The sequence below is a fragment of the Nicotiana tabacum genome, chromosome 11, assembly GCF_000715075.1.
Source record: "Nicotiana tabacum cultivar K326 chromosome 11, ASM71507v2, whole genome shotgun sequence".
Classification (NCBI taxonomy): domain Eukaryota; kingdom Viridiplantae; phylum Streptophyta; class Magnoliopsida; order Solanales; family Solanaceae; genus Nicotiana; species Nicotiana tabacum.
Genome location: NC_134090.1, coordinates 181,440,426 through 181,455,408, shown reverse-complemented (window position 1 = coordinate 181,455,408; position 14,983 = coordinate 181,440,426). Strand labels below are relative to the sequence as shown.

Sequence of the window (14,983 nt, the reverse complement as noted above, 5' to 3'; positions counted from 1 at the left end):
CCTGCTTTTTAAACACAACTTACGTAACTTGTAAACTTTTGGCTTGTACGATGTTATTGTCAGTAGTCTAACCAAGCTTATATAGGGGAACATACAAGTGGTCAAGAGATGATGTCCCTTGAAAATATAGGAAAATAAAAACTTTCTGCAAAAAATCTACTTGTACACACTATGGGAAAGGGATAATAGGACGATCTGCTAGTTCAGAATAAGAGATGAAGGTGGTACTAGAAAAAAGAAGAGGAGAACCTGTGAGTTTGATGGAAACAAAAGCTAGAATTGAAAATAGGAAAATAGTTCCCTACATATCTGCAGCAGTTGGTGTAGACACGATGGAGATCTTGTCAGTATAATCTTACAGGATCCCATGTATTGAATTGTACAAACATATTCATTTTGAGTGCTTCTGCCATCTTGAGAAACTGGTGTCAACAGATCTTGCTATTGTACTGTGTGTATGGATCAAATTCAGACAGAGAAACAATGAAACATTGATGCATCTACAATATAGCCACTGTGCGGATAGCATCTACAAACATTGAGACTTTACAGGTTGATTTGAACATTATAGCCACTGTACAGAGGGTGGAACAGCCACTTATTAAGACCTGAACAAGAAACACCATTAAGTTAACAATGGTAAAGAGCCACGGAACATTATTAGAAGAAGTCAAATATATAAGGAACATTTCCATTTAACAATACACTAAATATGCAAACAGACCTTTTTTCTTCAGAGGTTTGTTCCGATGTCCAGACGATATCTTTTAATCCCGAAGAGAAGTTCTTGTAGAACTGCCATTTTTAAGGTCCAAGAATCTGTTAAGTCACTATGGTCTTCCAATAATTACAGGAGAGTTCATGATACACAATGTCACAATTATTCTAGGAATTAAAACAAGAACATGCCTTGTGAAACTCTAATGTGTCGCCACCAGTTTTCCGGAGCTCAACCAAATGCAACGATGGAGCCACTTCAAACACCTGAAGTAACAAGTATGCACCAATATATATCAATGAGAGGGATGTCGTTTACATGATACTATTCTGATTCTGAAGTAGCAATCTACAATGGTTGTAGCCTTCTTTCCTTAGAGGAAATTGTAGAAGGAAAATAAGGCAAGTCCTAGTAAGGACCCTATTCTCAAGTCAGTAATAACCCACCATTTAAACCATTTAATATTAGGAAGCAACAACAACAACAACCCAGTAGGATCCCACTAGTGGGGTCTGGGGAGGGTAGAGTGTACGCAGACCTTATCCCTACCCCGGAGGGATAGAGAGGCTATTATATATTAAGAAGCAACTAATTAAAAGACTTTCTATTGGAAAGAACGAAGTAGTCACCTCTGTTGCTACAGCAAGGTGGCCTTTCCTTCCTGTTCTGTCACCTTGTAACTTCATCTGGAATAGTCAAGATTAAGAATTTGTTTTAGGAAAAAATGATTTGGTAAAAGGTCAAATTTCCACTTGGGACTAGGGTCAATTGATATCAGTCAAATCCAGACATCCAATGCTGAAGGTGCAAGGTGTTACCTTGTAATTTTTCTTCTGGACATTGAAACCCAAAGGTTTTGCAGTTTCCTCAATTTTGGAGATAATCTCATTTGCAGGGCACCTGGAAGTAAATTGTGTTTCTCTCTTGATAAGGCCCTATACTTTGCGGATCCATACATTAGAAAATGCATTAGCAGCAAAATCTGAATAAAAATAGAAACAGAAGAGACACTTTTTGACATATTTTTTAAGTCAGATTATATCAACTATTTATCACTATGTTGATATATGAAGTGTCAAGACATATGAAAGTATCACCTGCTTTTCGAACAAATTTTCTAGGTTGAAACTTTTTGACCTTGAAATGAGCTCGAACGCATTGACAGAAGCAGGTTTTTCCCTACTTTCTGTAATGAGATGATCCTGCCAAAAAAACATGCATATCATTCAAATAGGACGTTAGGTTCTCAAGACTACTTATAAACTCTCAGCTAATCTTATTAAGCTCCAACTATATCCTCTACAATTATTAAATTTCTCAAGGAATACAAAAGGAAATGGCCCTTCTGTTGTTCATCCTCACTTTAAAATCTCATCCCAACTACAAGGCCCAAAAACTCAAACGGACCTTGTTAACATGCCGGGGCACATGAGGTATGCTTGTCGCTCAAACAGTTGAAATTATATCTCTAACTAATGTAAGTATCTCGTGACTCAAAACTTATTGATAAATGTTTTAAGTCGGGTTTGTAGGAGGTGACTATAATTGGAAAGAACTTGGTTTGAACTCTTAAACAGTAGTAGGTGTGAAAGGAAAAGTGACTTACGTCTGAGCCATTGAAAATGGCATCAATGTCATCAAGATTGACATCATCATCTTGCTCAAAATTTGGTGGCTTGTAATCTTTCTTGAACCAATCATCTTCAAGGATCTCTGGAATAGTGATCCTCTGAAAGAAAACATTAGAAATGATTCATCAGGAAAAAGAAACAAGAAACATGAAATCTTTTTTTTTTTCCTGTGTGTGTGGTGGGGTGGGGGGAGGATTTGAACACTAAGTAATGTTATTTCATCAAACTAATCAGGTGAAGAGAAATCCAGTTTTATTCATATGAATATTCCTAAACGTGCACTTTGGTCAGTTCTTGAGTACTCTACATAATTCCTAATATGAAAGGTAAGTCTTTAGATCAGTATTTATTAAGAAGGGAAAAAGGCCATTATTGCCCCTGTACTATTGGCATTTAAGCATGTTTCTCCCTCGTTATACTATACGTTCAATCCCCACCCTACCGTTAACAAAGTAAGCAAAAATACCCCTAACCCTAACGTTTTGACAATGTGGCACCCAGGACCCTCAAATAAATTGCCACGTAATAACACATGTTAGCATTTTTGTAGATTCACTACCCAAAAAATTATTTTAATTCCTTTTTCCTTTTTTCTTTTACTTTTCTCTTTCTTCTTTTTTCAACATCAGTTCTTCTACTTCTCTAACGCCAAATGAGCAACTTATCAACCCTAATTTTAAAGACCCTCACTTCTCCTCAATTTTCAGCTCCACAACTCGATTCAATCCGAACCAAACCAATCCAAATGCTCTCAAACTTCAAAAATAAGTTCTTCTACTCAATACCAAGTATACTTAACAACACACATCTGATTTCAAATACAAAAATTGGAGTTCAATTCAAACCACTTCAATACTTAAAAGCTGCTCAATAATGGTGGTTTTTTCTTGCTCCGATTCGTTTCCCAACAGCAACCAAGCATTAGGAACAACTTAGCCCCTCAATTCCAGCTTCAAATCACACAGAAAACCTCCAAATATTCTATGAAGCTCAGATTTCGAAGTTGACATAGTGAAAATGCCGAGGAACTCGATGTCTAAGTAAACTTGATTTTTTTCTTTCAGACTCTTGTCAATTTAGCTTCACAGCAACAAATAATGATTAATTCTAGATATACCCAGGTTTTCCCTCACCTTTAAAGACATGATAAAAACAAAAGGATCTGAATTTGCTATAGAAATCAAAGTTGATTGGTTGAATTTTGAATTCGACGGAGAAGATGATAACGCCGGAAACAGAGGAGAAAAGGAGAAGAAAAAGAAAGAGTTAAAAAGTTCAAAATTAAGTGGGACCCACAAAATCCCCTTTATCTTAAAAATAAAAAATAACACAAGATAAATTTAAGGATTATCTGATTTGGTCTTGGGTTTGGGATTAAAGGTTAGTGGAAGTCTGAGTTGGCTTACTTTGTTAACGGTAGGGTGGGGATTGAACGTATAGTATAACGAGGGAGAAACATGCTTAAATGCCAATAGTACAGGGGCAATAATGACCTTTTTCCCTTATTAGAATTAGCTCATTCCAAAGATGCTCATTCGAGGAAGCAGTTAAAGTAAAGATAAAGGGACTTGCCGTGAGTGGATTTGGATCAAGAATACGCTTGATCAGTTTCTTTGAGCTGGAGGATAACCATGGTGGAAGTGAAAAATGAGCCTTCAGGATCTGACAACAATTGACTTACAAAATTATATAAGTAGAATTATGAAAATAAATGAAGGAAGAATTCCAGAAACAACTCTAAAAAGAAATGAAGATGGCAAAAACTTCAGAAACTTACTTTTCGGTACAGAGAATTTAGGTTTGGTTCATCAAAAGGCAAGTATCCAGCGACTAGAACAAAGAGAATGACTCCACAGGACCAGACATCAGCTGATGTACCATCATAGCCTTTGTCAGTTAAAACCTGATACAACATTTCTTGTTAAAGGCAGGAAACCAGTAAAAAATATTAATAAGTATTTAGCTGTCAAATAACAATGCTGTAGGTTGTTGTTACCTCAGGGGCAACATAGTTTGGTGTCCCGCAAGCAGTATGAAGCAGTCCATCGTCCTGTAATAACAATGACAGTTTTCCATCAGCTATAATACTATACAATACTAGAGAGGGAGTTGTGAATGTGATTACAGTGAGGGATGATGGGGAACATCCACGTATGAATTTGTAACAGGTGCGGGAATTTATTCATTTAGTTACTTATTTATTGGCGATTATACCTTTACTTTTTTGGCAGTCAATATACAAAGAGCATTGGCAGTGGATGTTTTCTTCGATCACGATTGTTTCACATTATCTTATAGTGTAACCTAAAATTTTGTGGTTTATGGTTATTTTTCAAATCCATGAACTTTCTTTCCATAAAATGCATTGATCAATTATCAAACAAACCCAAAAAAATTGTTAATTTGACTCTTGTATAGTACTAAATAAGGTTATCTACTTTAGGACAGACTCTTTATTTACTCTTAAATTTTCAAACATACAGAATACTTACTCGAACTTGTTTGGAAAGTGCACTCAATCCAAAGTCTGAAACTTTAAGAGTACCAAATGAATCCAGCAACAGATTCTCAGGCTACAAATGGTTACAGGTCAGGTAACAGAATATTAATACTAGTCAAAGCGTGAAGGAATAGAACTTCAGTATTTAACAAAAAAATGAGATTAAGGGTCAGCAACCTTCAAGTCTCTGTGGTAAACGCCTCTGCTGTGGCAGTAATCAACGGCATTAATAAGCTGTTGAAAGTATCTTCTAGCTTCATTTTCTTTGAGTCTGCCATGTCTAGCCTATAGAATATATTATTCAGATACAAACGCTAGTAGCAAATACAAGATTTTCACTCAGGAATAAAATGTGATAACAGCTGTGAATAAGTACAAAATGAACATGTAATCTGAAATTAGCAAACAGTTCCAAGAAAACTTACAATTTCATCAAAGAGCTCTCCTCCATGAACATATTCGAGGACAATATAGATCTTCGTCTTGCTAGCCATAACCTAATAGCAACCAGTTAAAAAGAAACATAATTAAAAAGATATGAAGCATTCAAGGAGATATCATTAGAGAAGAAGAACAATTTAAGGGCATGTAACTTCATAAAACTTGGTGTTGGATCACCTTCTAGCATGAGCCAAACATGGGCAACCTTGTACAGTGATAGGAGCAGAAGCAGATAATCACCATAACTCGGCATAGGCATTGAAATATTCACAAAAGAATTATATGTTTATAAGTGATGAGGAAGAAGCCAGGGCCGAAGGATCACAACATACCTCAAAGATTCTTATGACATTTGGATGTTTGATCAACTTCATCGTTGATATTTCTCTTTTAATCTGTCAACAAGGTACATCTTGGATCACATAATCACTTTCCCTTTCTAATTCAAAAGTAAATTGTAAAGGCTATTCATCCATCTGACATCTCCCGCTAACTTTATTCTAGAACAAAAGCAACATCACATATACATTTTTACAGTTAGATATGTTAAATAGTTAAAGTAGATATCATAAAGAGTATATATATTGGTGCCCCTCATTGCGTAAATTATACACATATCATTGAATGTATATTCGAAACATTGTAAGTTGTGCCGAACATTTATTTCCCTATCTCATTGTTGCTTTGCATGCTTGAGCCGAGGATCTATCGGAAACAGCCTCTCTACCCCTTGGGATAGGGGTAAGGTCTGTGTACACTCTACCCTCCCCAGACACCACTTGTGGGATTTTACTGGGTTGTTGTTGTTGTTGTTAGTTCTCACATGATATTATAGTGTTCACGAGAAGTAAACTCTAATTACATTCACATACGCATCAAAGGAGGGAAAGCTCCCTTCTCCACTTCTAAGAGACATTTAGGAGCGCCACCAATATTAATCTTTTCACCGTCGATTTCCTTCTTTTGCAAAGTTGAATCTGGTAATGAGTACCAAGACACCTCCATATATGCTCTGTGAGCTTTATTTATCTGCTTTGACTATTCCAACTTGAGCATAGGAGGTAGAACTGTCAAAAAGATTCAGGCATTTGACATTTGTCTTCATGCATTCATCAATACGCACATTTTGCATCTTGGGTCGCTTGTTATGTATTCTGAAAATGTACAGACGGCCTATTCCAACTTTTTGTATATAAATATAAGATTCATTTTTTAGTAGTTACTGTGTAATTTAAATTAACTGGCTTGACATTTTTCTTCTTCCAGAACATTTTGATGCAAACTGTGAGTATACTATCCAATCCATGACAGAGTGGTTATCCCTTTTCAAGGCATAATTGCTAAGATAAGACCCGAAAAGTTTACATCGAAAGATAACCCCCATAAAAGGGCAGCCTGCAGTAAGCTCCCGCTATGAGCTGGGTCTGAAGGAGAGCCAGATCACAAGGGTCTATCGTACGCGGCCTTACCCTCCATTTCTGCAAGAGACTGTTTCCATGGCTCGAACCTAGTGGTCACATGGCACCAACTTTACCAGTTATACCAAGGCTCTCCTTCCGAAAGATAACACCATAGTCATAGCCGCCCATAGGAAATAACATGATGTGAAGATTATGCATGCAGGTTGAAGAGAAACAAAGAATTGGTTACCTGTTCCATAATGTTGTTGCGGAGGACGCGATCGCGGTCAATGATTTTAATGGCGACACTATCGCCTGTCCGTACGTTCTTGGCATACTTGACCTTTGCAAAGCTGCCCTCTCCTAAGGTCTTACCCAATTCGTATTTCCCTAATCGCGACCGGCTCCGACTAAATTTAGGCGTACCCGTTGAACTGCTCATTCTCTCCAATTTCAGAAACTCAATTCTGATTGTAATTAAGGAGGAGGCGCGGCCAGAAGAAGAAGAATGATGCGAGTCTTTCTCCAACGGTCTATCTCTTCTCTTCTCCACCACCTAATAAGATTACTACAATTTCATGGCTAACCTTTCCAAATGAGCGGCAAATACAAAAAGGAATTTTCAGTTTTGCCATTAATAATATCAGAAAACTTTTATATTTACTTTCCCTATATGATCAATTATGCACAAACTTCATCCAATTAAAATGATTTCAAAGACTATCCGTTTGGCATATTTTTTTAATGTTATTTTAACAAAGTATTTTTGGAATTAGCAATTTTAAATTCGATCAAATCATCCCAAATCTGCTCCAAATGATCTCAAATTTAAAATAAAGCCTCTAAATACCAATAAAAACAATTTTCAATTACCAATTTAGTCAAACAACACCAAATCAAGAAAAACTACTATATTTTCTTCTACACTTTCTAACATCCAACAATAAAGTTGAGTTTTTAAGGCAAATCACTATTCAGTATTTAAACTAAATATTTTAACACAAATGATCAACATTCAAACAATTTTAGCAATAATCAATCGTTAACTTGTAGTTTTCATCCCCAAACAAGAAATTCAACCTTGAGGAACTATAATAATCTTGGTGAAGAAAAAATATTTATTTAATTAAATAAAAAACGAGGATAAATATTAAAGATCAGGCATTGAGGGGACACGTCATGCACTGTTCATAATACAATTTGTTCAAATCAAAGGCCCGGTTGTTTTTATTAAGATTGAAATGTCTAAATTTAATTAAATATTTTATTATTAAGATATTGTCTATGAATCCAAAAATGAATAATTAAGAGTATCTATTTTTATTTAAAAATGAATAACAAAATTAGAATCTATAGCATAAGACTGCTTCCATCCCTTTTTTATGTGATGGATACTTGATTCAACATGAAGTTTTTAAAAAAATTAAAATTTGTAGTTAAAAATAAATCATTGATATTTTTTGTGGCTAAGGTAAAAATAAAATGTTTATAGTTTAGTTATTTATAAATATAAAAATATATCATTCTTTTAAGAACAGACTAAAAAGGAAAGTGTGTCAAATATAAAATAAAACACAACGTAATTAAATATTGCATATCAATAATAATTTGGGGTAATATTAATTTATATGATGTTGTAAGAATAGTTTGATGAAGCACGGCCGAAAAGATAGCGGCAGTGGGCAGCTGGCGATATCCTGCACAAGTACTTTCAGCCTACATCAGGCTTGCCGAGTCCGGTGGTTCTTTGGGACAAGTAGCACCTTAATAGGTGTAAAAAAAAATAGACATTTTTATATATAGCACCCAAATATTGGGTGCTATACATTAACGTTAGCTGTATCGTTAATGTATAGCGCTCAGTATTTGGGCGCTATACATAGAAAGCTGACACTAACAGGTATAGCGCCCAAATACCCGACGCTATACATAAAATTTTATGTATAACGTCCAGTATTTGGGCGCTATACACCTTTTTCCTGGCCCCACCAATAATTCCTGACTTCAATAATTCAAAAGCGTATAATGCCCACTTTTAGGTTTCTATATATATATAAAAAAAAATCCGGCTAGCTATTTCCTATATAAAGAGGTTAGGATTGTATAGAAATTCATTCAATACTCTTGTTGAAACGTTTATTGTTGTTAAATTCTCCAGCATTTTTTCATTATATCTGAAGAGCGTAGAATAAGAGTTTCATTATATTGGGGGGAGGGGGGTGAGGTTGTGATGGAGAATAACTCTGTGGACTACAGTTTACCTGCTCAGTGTCATGTTAAATTACCACTTACAATGGAGTACGATAAATTGATATCGTTGTTATGCAAAAAAATGAGTGTGAGGAAACGTCCAGTGATACTTAAAGTAACCGAAAGATATCTGTATTCCGTCACCCCGCAAGGGGTTGCTTTTTACTCGGAGTTTAAGTGATTTTCTGAGGACTCCGGATGAATGCCAGGAATTTCTTGTAATCACAATGTTGGAGATGTACGTGAAGGTCGAAGACGTTCCAAAAAACGAGGTTGTGCATAGTAGAGATAACCCCCAGTCATCGGGTGGTTATTCTGGAGCAGTTTTTGCCGGACAGGTTCTGGATGAAAGAGTTTTCCTTGATTTAAATTTATTACCGCCGGTGAATGAGCATTGAGAAAATAATTTATGGTGAATGAGCATTGAGAAAATAATTTATACCCTACTTTCCATAATTCACAAGACGAGTGGTAAACTTCAATTTTCATTTGTGTTAATTATGTATATTTTTGGTGTATTGAATTTGTATTAACGCTCATATATTTAATAGGGGGTACCAGCCGGATATGAATTTTACAACTGGCCCATCCGGTAGTCATCACCTAATTGAAAATGTTCATCATTGAATTTCATCACATTACGACTTGTAAGTGAAGTGATATAGCCATATGGAAAGCATTTATTAATTAAGTAGCTTATATTTTTGTTGGTTGTGCAATGAAAACGAGCAAGTTAAACCACTCGTACTCACTCAATTGCCTGAAAACGACGTATTACAGCGGGATCTGGCAGATGCACAGAGCGAGGAACAAAACAGTGATTACGATAACAATGCCGATGAATCCGTAGACGAGACACCCTTTCCTCATGAGGATGGTGATGCGCAGGATGAGGCGGAAAGACCTGATTTGAAGAGAGACCCCCCTAGACGAAGAGTGTACGAGTCCGAAGTGTCGTTTCATTCAACAGAGATTTCTTACATTGATAACTTGCCAACCGTGCCGGATGTGGAAGCTCTCACAAGGGATTTTGATGAAATCCGGACAGCAATGTGGGATGAGTCTAGACCAATGGTGCTTGCAAGGGGGATGCTTTTTCCTGATAAAGCCCGTGTAAGCAAGGCTTGTAAAATGCACAACGTAAAAGAGTATCGTGAGATGCAGGTATGGGAGTCAAGTCCGATGGTATACAAGGCTGTTTGCTGTAGGTGGTTTTGGCCATGTAATTGGATGTTGCGTGCGACCAAGAAGAAGACAGGTATGTGGAAAATGGGTAAATACATTCCCACCCACACATGCGAAATGGACACATTCAACGGGAATCACTTCAACTTGGATATTGACTTGATTTCTCTTGTACTTATTCCGCACCTTGAAGCGTCCATAAGGTATAAAATCAAAGAGTTCATTGCATCAGTCCACCAGGAATATGGCCATACCATTACGAAAAGAAAGGCATTTCTCAGCACAAACGAGCGTTTGAAATTGTCTACGGTAATTGGGATAAGTCATTTGCATCTCTGCCAAAGTACATGGCCGTACTGCAGCACTTTAACCCTGGGGTAGTTGTTGAATGGAAGTTTGAGCGGAGTTCGGGAACACAGAATACATATTCAATTACGTGTTCTGGGCATTTAAGCCAGCAATTGATGGTTTTTCGCATTGCCGGCCCGTAATATCCATAGGCGGAACTCATGTCTATAGAAAGTACGATATCAAGCTATTGATAGCCGTGGCAGTGGATGCTAATGGACAGATATTTCCTCTAGCTTTTTCTGTTTGTGCCAATGAAAGCAAAGAGACGTGGACGTTGTTTTTGAACCACCTGAAAGAGCACGTTGTCAAACAACGTTCAGGTATTTGTCTAATATCTGATCGGCACGGTGGTATATTAAGTTCTGTAGAGAACTTGCCTGTATGGCAAGAATCTTATGCATACCACCGTTACTGTATGAGGCACTTTAAATCCAATTTCCAGAAGGCACATCCCAACAAGGATTTACATGATTTGATGTGGATGGCAGCAACAGACCACTAACAACATAAATTCCGGAGGCATATGGATTCTATCAAGCAAGAAGACGAGGCAGTCTATTGTTGGTTAATGCGACATCACCCAAAAAAGTGGACTTTGCATGCGGATGGTGGTAGACGATGGGGAATTCTTACTACAAACGTGTCAGAGTCATTCAATGGGTTATTGAAGTCGGCAGGAGGATTGCCCGTCACAGCCATGGTGCGGATGTCGTTCAAGCAGATGGCGGAGATGTTTGTTGAACAGTCTGCAGTTGCAACGGAATTGATGGAAAAGAGTGTTGAATTTATGCCAATGCCGATGGAGAGATTTGAGACATACAGATGGCGAGCAAATTGGCATTCATTTTTGCAGTATGATAACGAAAGAGGTATTTTTGAAGTTCGCACCGCTATTCATAATAATCGGGGTAATAATGTACATACTATAAATGGCTCAACCTCTTTGTCCCCCAAAGTGCAAGTATGGAAAAGCATGCTTGATGCAAAATTGTTGGGACAGTGGTGAAGTTGGACGCCGCTACTAGCACTATAAGAACCAGGTTTACAAGGTTCCCGGCGAACCTATTTGTGATTTTGAGGAATGGGTTGATGAACCATGTTACCAGGAATGCTACAGAGAACAACTGCATTATCTTCATAATGTGTGTTTAAGACAACGGGAACATGAAAAAGAAAGCAATAGAATTATTGCAGACTTGAGGGCGAAACTGAAGGAGGTGGGAGAAGAAAAATGGAAAACACAATGGAATTGTGAAGCACAAAAGGAACGTAAAAAAAATATAAACGGGAACTTGCGGAGGTGAAGGCGAAACTGAAAGAGGTAGAAGAAGAAAAAGAACAACTGGAAGAACGATTTAAGTGGTTGGAGTGGAGAATAAATGGCAACCGGGGCTAAATATTGACATGTATGTGTTTAGTGTATTTTTCATATTTCATGTATTTTTATTATGTTGGCCTGCTATGTTTGTGTTTGTGCTGTAGTAATGTTTTCCTTGTTTGTTGTACTAAATTTTATTTTAATTGAAGTGGAAGTTAAGTTTAAGTGCTTGTGTTGTTATACGAAACTATCAAACGAATGGGGAACTAAAAAAAGTAATGGGCATATTCGATTAAATATTGTTGTTTATGTATACAAAAATATTATTTACATCAAATAAAAAAAAGGAAGGCCGAATCAATGTGTCCCGCATCCAGTGTGTCTCAATGCAGTCGCTGGCCTGAGGCACATCCCCTCCCGCCCGGGTGCGCTATCAGGATCATCATCATCAAGTTGTCTTCTTATAGCCGGATGCGGCGCAGGATGACATGTATCGGTGGTGCTGTCAGGTCCAGTAGAAGGCTACATAATAATATGAAACTTAGTATAGAAAACTACATAACAATTCACAACAATTTATATTGTCTTACCATCATCGTGTCTGGATCCTGAATGTAGTCATCTGTCGCAGCATCGCATGAAGCCTTAAAAAGGAAATTAATAAAGTTAAAAAAATAAATAACTTACAGTTAAAACAAATTCAAATTCAATACTAATAAACTCATACCTGTGCATGTGATGTGGAACCATAACTCAGTCGGCGCTCACTATAAAAATCTCGGGTCGTTCGATCCTCATCAGTAGTAGACGGGCCTGAGAAGTATCTACCCCAATCCACTCCTTGAATATTCGAGCCCGTGATCAATAATTGACCCGATGGGGTCATTTGCGATGGCACTGGAGTGCGATAAATTCCAAGGCTGTAAGACGACATGTTCGTCTCATGCATGTCACCTGCCATATCAGCAGGATCCTCAACGCCCCCTTGCTGGGGACCACCTCCTCTCCGCCCATGACCACGTCGTCCGGCACCACCAGCTCGTCGGGCACATCCAGCTCGTGGGATACCACGACCTCGCTGGTACTGCGCTAGGTCCATATAATTAGCCTTGTGTGCCAAACGCTGATCCGATCGGGCTCGCTGCAGTGTCTGGGCAGCCACATCCATGAATCGATGACTATACTCCTGCATGGCCACAGGATCGTGGACATGACTCTGCATCTGCTGCCCCATATGATAGACGGTATGCAATTCAATCGCCTGCACAAAGTAAAAAATATAAACTACATATTTGGCACTAAATTACAGGTATATAATTAATAATAACAGAAAACATACTAGGGCCTCGTGTCTCCCGGCGTATGGGACATACTGACCGTGTGCCTGATGAACTGGGTTCCCGATAAAAAGTCGGGAAATAGTGCGGTACCATGCCATAGAACGTTGAATAGGAAAGTGTTGCGGAGGTGGGGTCAAGTCCCCTCGCCTGTCCCAAGTACCCAACTGCTCGTCAAGCCATGCCATAAATATGTCATCCACCCTGAACCGATCATCCCTCTCATAATGTAAAGCAAGCCATGCAGGCGGACTCGGTATAGGCTGGGGCAAGCCAAACTGACGAAATACCCGCTCGGAGGCATGATGCTCGATAATATCGAGGCATATGAGCGGGATAGAAGCCCTCCAAATATGTCGGCCGAACATGCAATACGCTGGCAGGGTACTTATCACCTCATCGATGTACGACGTCCAGATGAACTATCAAATAAGAACACAAACCGTTAGTATGCGCAACACTAAGTTAATCTATAATAGGTAAGTTTAGTTAGATATTCACATGTGCGTCCTCCAACAGATCCAACACATCCCTACAGAGGGGGAAATTATGATGGGCATCATACTCTCGTGCAAGAGTACGACGCATAACGCCGGTAGCTGTGGTAGAGGTGGCTGAAACTGCAGAAATCGCTCTCAAGCCCAAACCTAACATACAAAGTTGACGTAAAGTATAAGATTAACTATAACTAGGTAGAATTGTAATTAATGGACATATTATTTGAATATGTTGTCACCTGTAGAAGCGGCAGAAAGCCACCAACGTCTCTCTGTGTGCCGATACAAGCCCGGCACATCTGCCTGTACAAATATGAAATGACAGCACCACCCCAGCTGTAGATGGCTGTATCCTCGAACCGGCCAATATGATGCAGAAAACGGAGGCTCACTAGGTTCCCCGAAGTGTTCGGGAACAAGACCCCCCAAGTAGAAGGAGCAACATCAGCCTCGTATATCACTGTACATCCACCTCCGCTGACTCGTTGGTGATAGTATGGTGGATATGCTCCAGGTGGTCTCTAATGGGGATCAACTGCATACGACTGGATCCAGACGCTACAGTCTCGTCCTCCGGCCTGAAACCTGTGAGCATGTGCAACATATCCTAATAAGACTGCCGCGAATAATATCTCATGGTCGCAGGCAGTAAAACTGGCAGCCATCAGCGGACAGGCCATATAAAATCTCAGCGTCCTAGAGTGTGATGGTGGCATTGCCGATGGGCAGATGGAAAGTGTGCATCTCCGGTCGCCACTGCTCAATCAAGGCCGTGATCAGAGCCCAGTCGAGCTGTATCCGGCCAATCCTAATAATCGTATATAATCTCATCTCCTCCAGGTAATGGACCACGCGGGGATGTAGAACTCTACGACTCAAAAAGTCTCACAATAGATCCACTCTCCTGGCCCGGAAAGTCTGCGTAAGCAACTGTCCGTCCCATATATACTCGGATCTATGCTGAGGCTGTAGGGCTAATATATCCAACGTCCGAGGGCCGGGATGTATAGTCGCGTCCATGTCGTCAACTGTAAATTAAAACAACATTAATTATATTTTGTTCTGTATACTAAATATTAATTTTTTGAGATACACAATTTTTAGCGTTATGCAAAAAATATACCTATGGATTCCAGGCTCGATATTTGAGTCTCAGTAGCACCAAACTATCATTAATAATTATGTGTTTGTTTTATAATTTAAATTCATATTTTTTAATAACTTAATTGTACAAATTATATATATATATATATATATATATATATATATATATATATATATATATATATATATAAAGACTCGATATTTGAGTCCCAGTAGTACCAAACTATCATTAAACAAAATGTGTTTGTTTT

At 38.3% G+C, this 14,983-nt stretch overlaps 2 protein-coding genes across 2 annotated transcripts; both read right to left on the bottom strand.

Annotated features, from left to right (window-relative positions):
- Positions 1-98: 98 nt before the first annotated feature.
- LOC107783805 (CBL-interacting serine/threonine-protein kinase 9-like) lies at positions 99-7,281 on the bottom strand. The gene is made up of 15 exons (XM_016604825.2): positions 6,941-7,281; positions 5,623-5,685; positions 5,275-5,346; positions 5,027-5,134; positions 4,842-4,922; positions 4,346-4,399; positions 4,127-4,252; positions 3,922-4,011; positions 2,325-2,447; positions 1,816-1,920; positions 1,537-1,653; positions 1,348-1,404; positions 910-984; positions 725-795; positions 99-608 (listed from the first exon to the last, which is right to left on the bottom strand). Exons 1-15 carry the CDS (start codon positions 7,130-7,132, stop codon positions 602-604), a joined length of 1,341 nt encoding a protein of 446 aa, XP_016460311.1. The 5' UTR covers positions 7,133-7,281; the 3' UTR covers positions 99-601.
- Positions 7,282-12,080: 4,799 nt separating this feature from the next.
- On the bottom strand, positions 12,081-14,725 carry LOC107783803 (uncharacterized). Its single transcript, XM_075225973.1, has 6 exons — positions 13,868-14,725; positions 13,633-13,778; positions 13,134-13,553; positions 12,522-13,055; positions 12,385-12,438; positions 12,081-12,316 (listed from the first exon to the last, which is right to left on the bottom strand). The coding sequence occupies exons 2-6, from the start codon at positions 13,717-13,719 to the stop codon at positions 12,152-12,154; spliced, it is 1,260 nt and encodes a 419-aa protein (XP_075082074.1). The 5' UTR covers positions 13,720-13,778; positions 13,868-14,725; the 3' UTR covers positions 12,081-12,151.
- Positions 14,726-14,983: the final 258 nt, after the last annotated feature.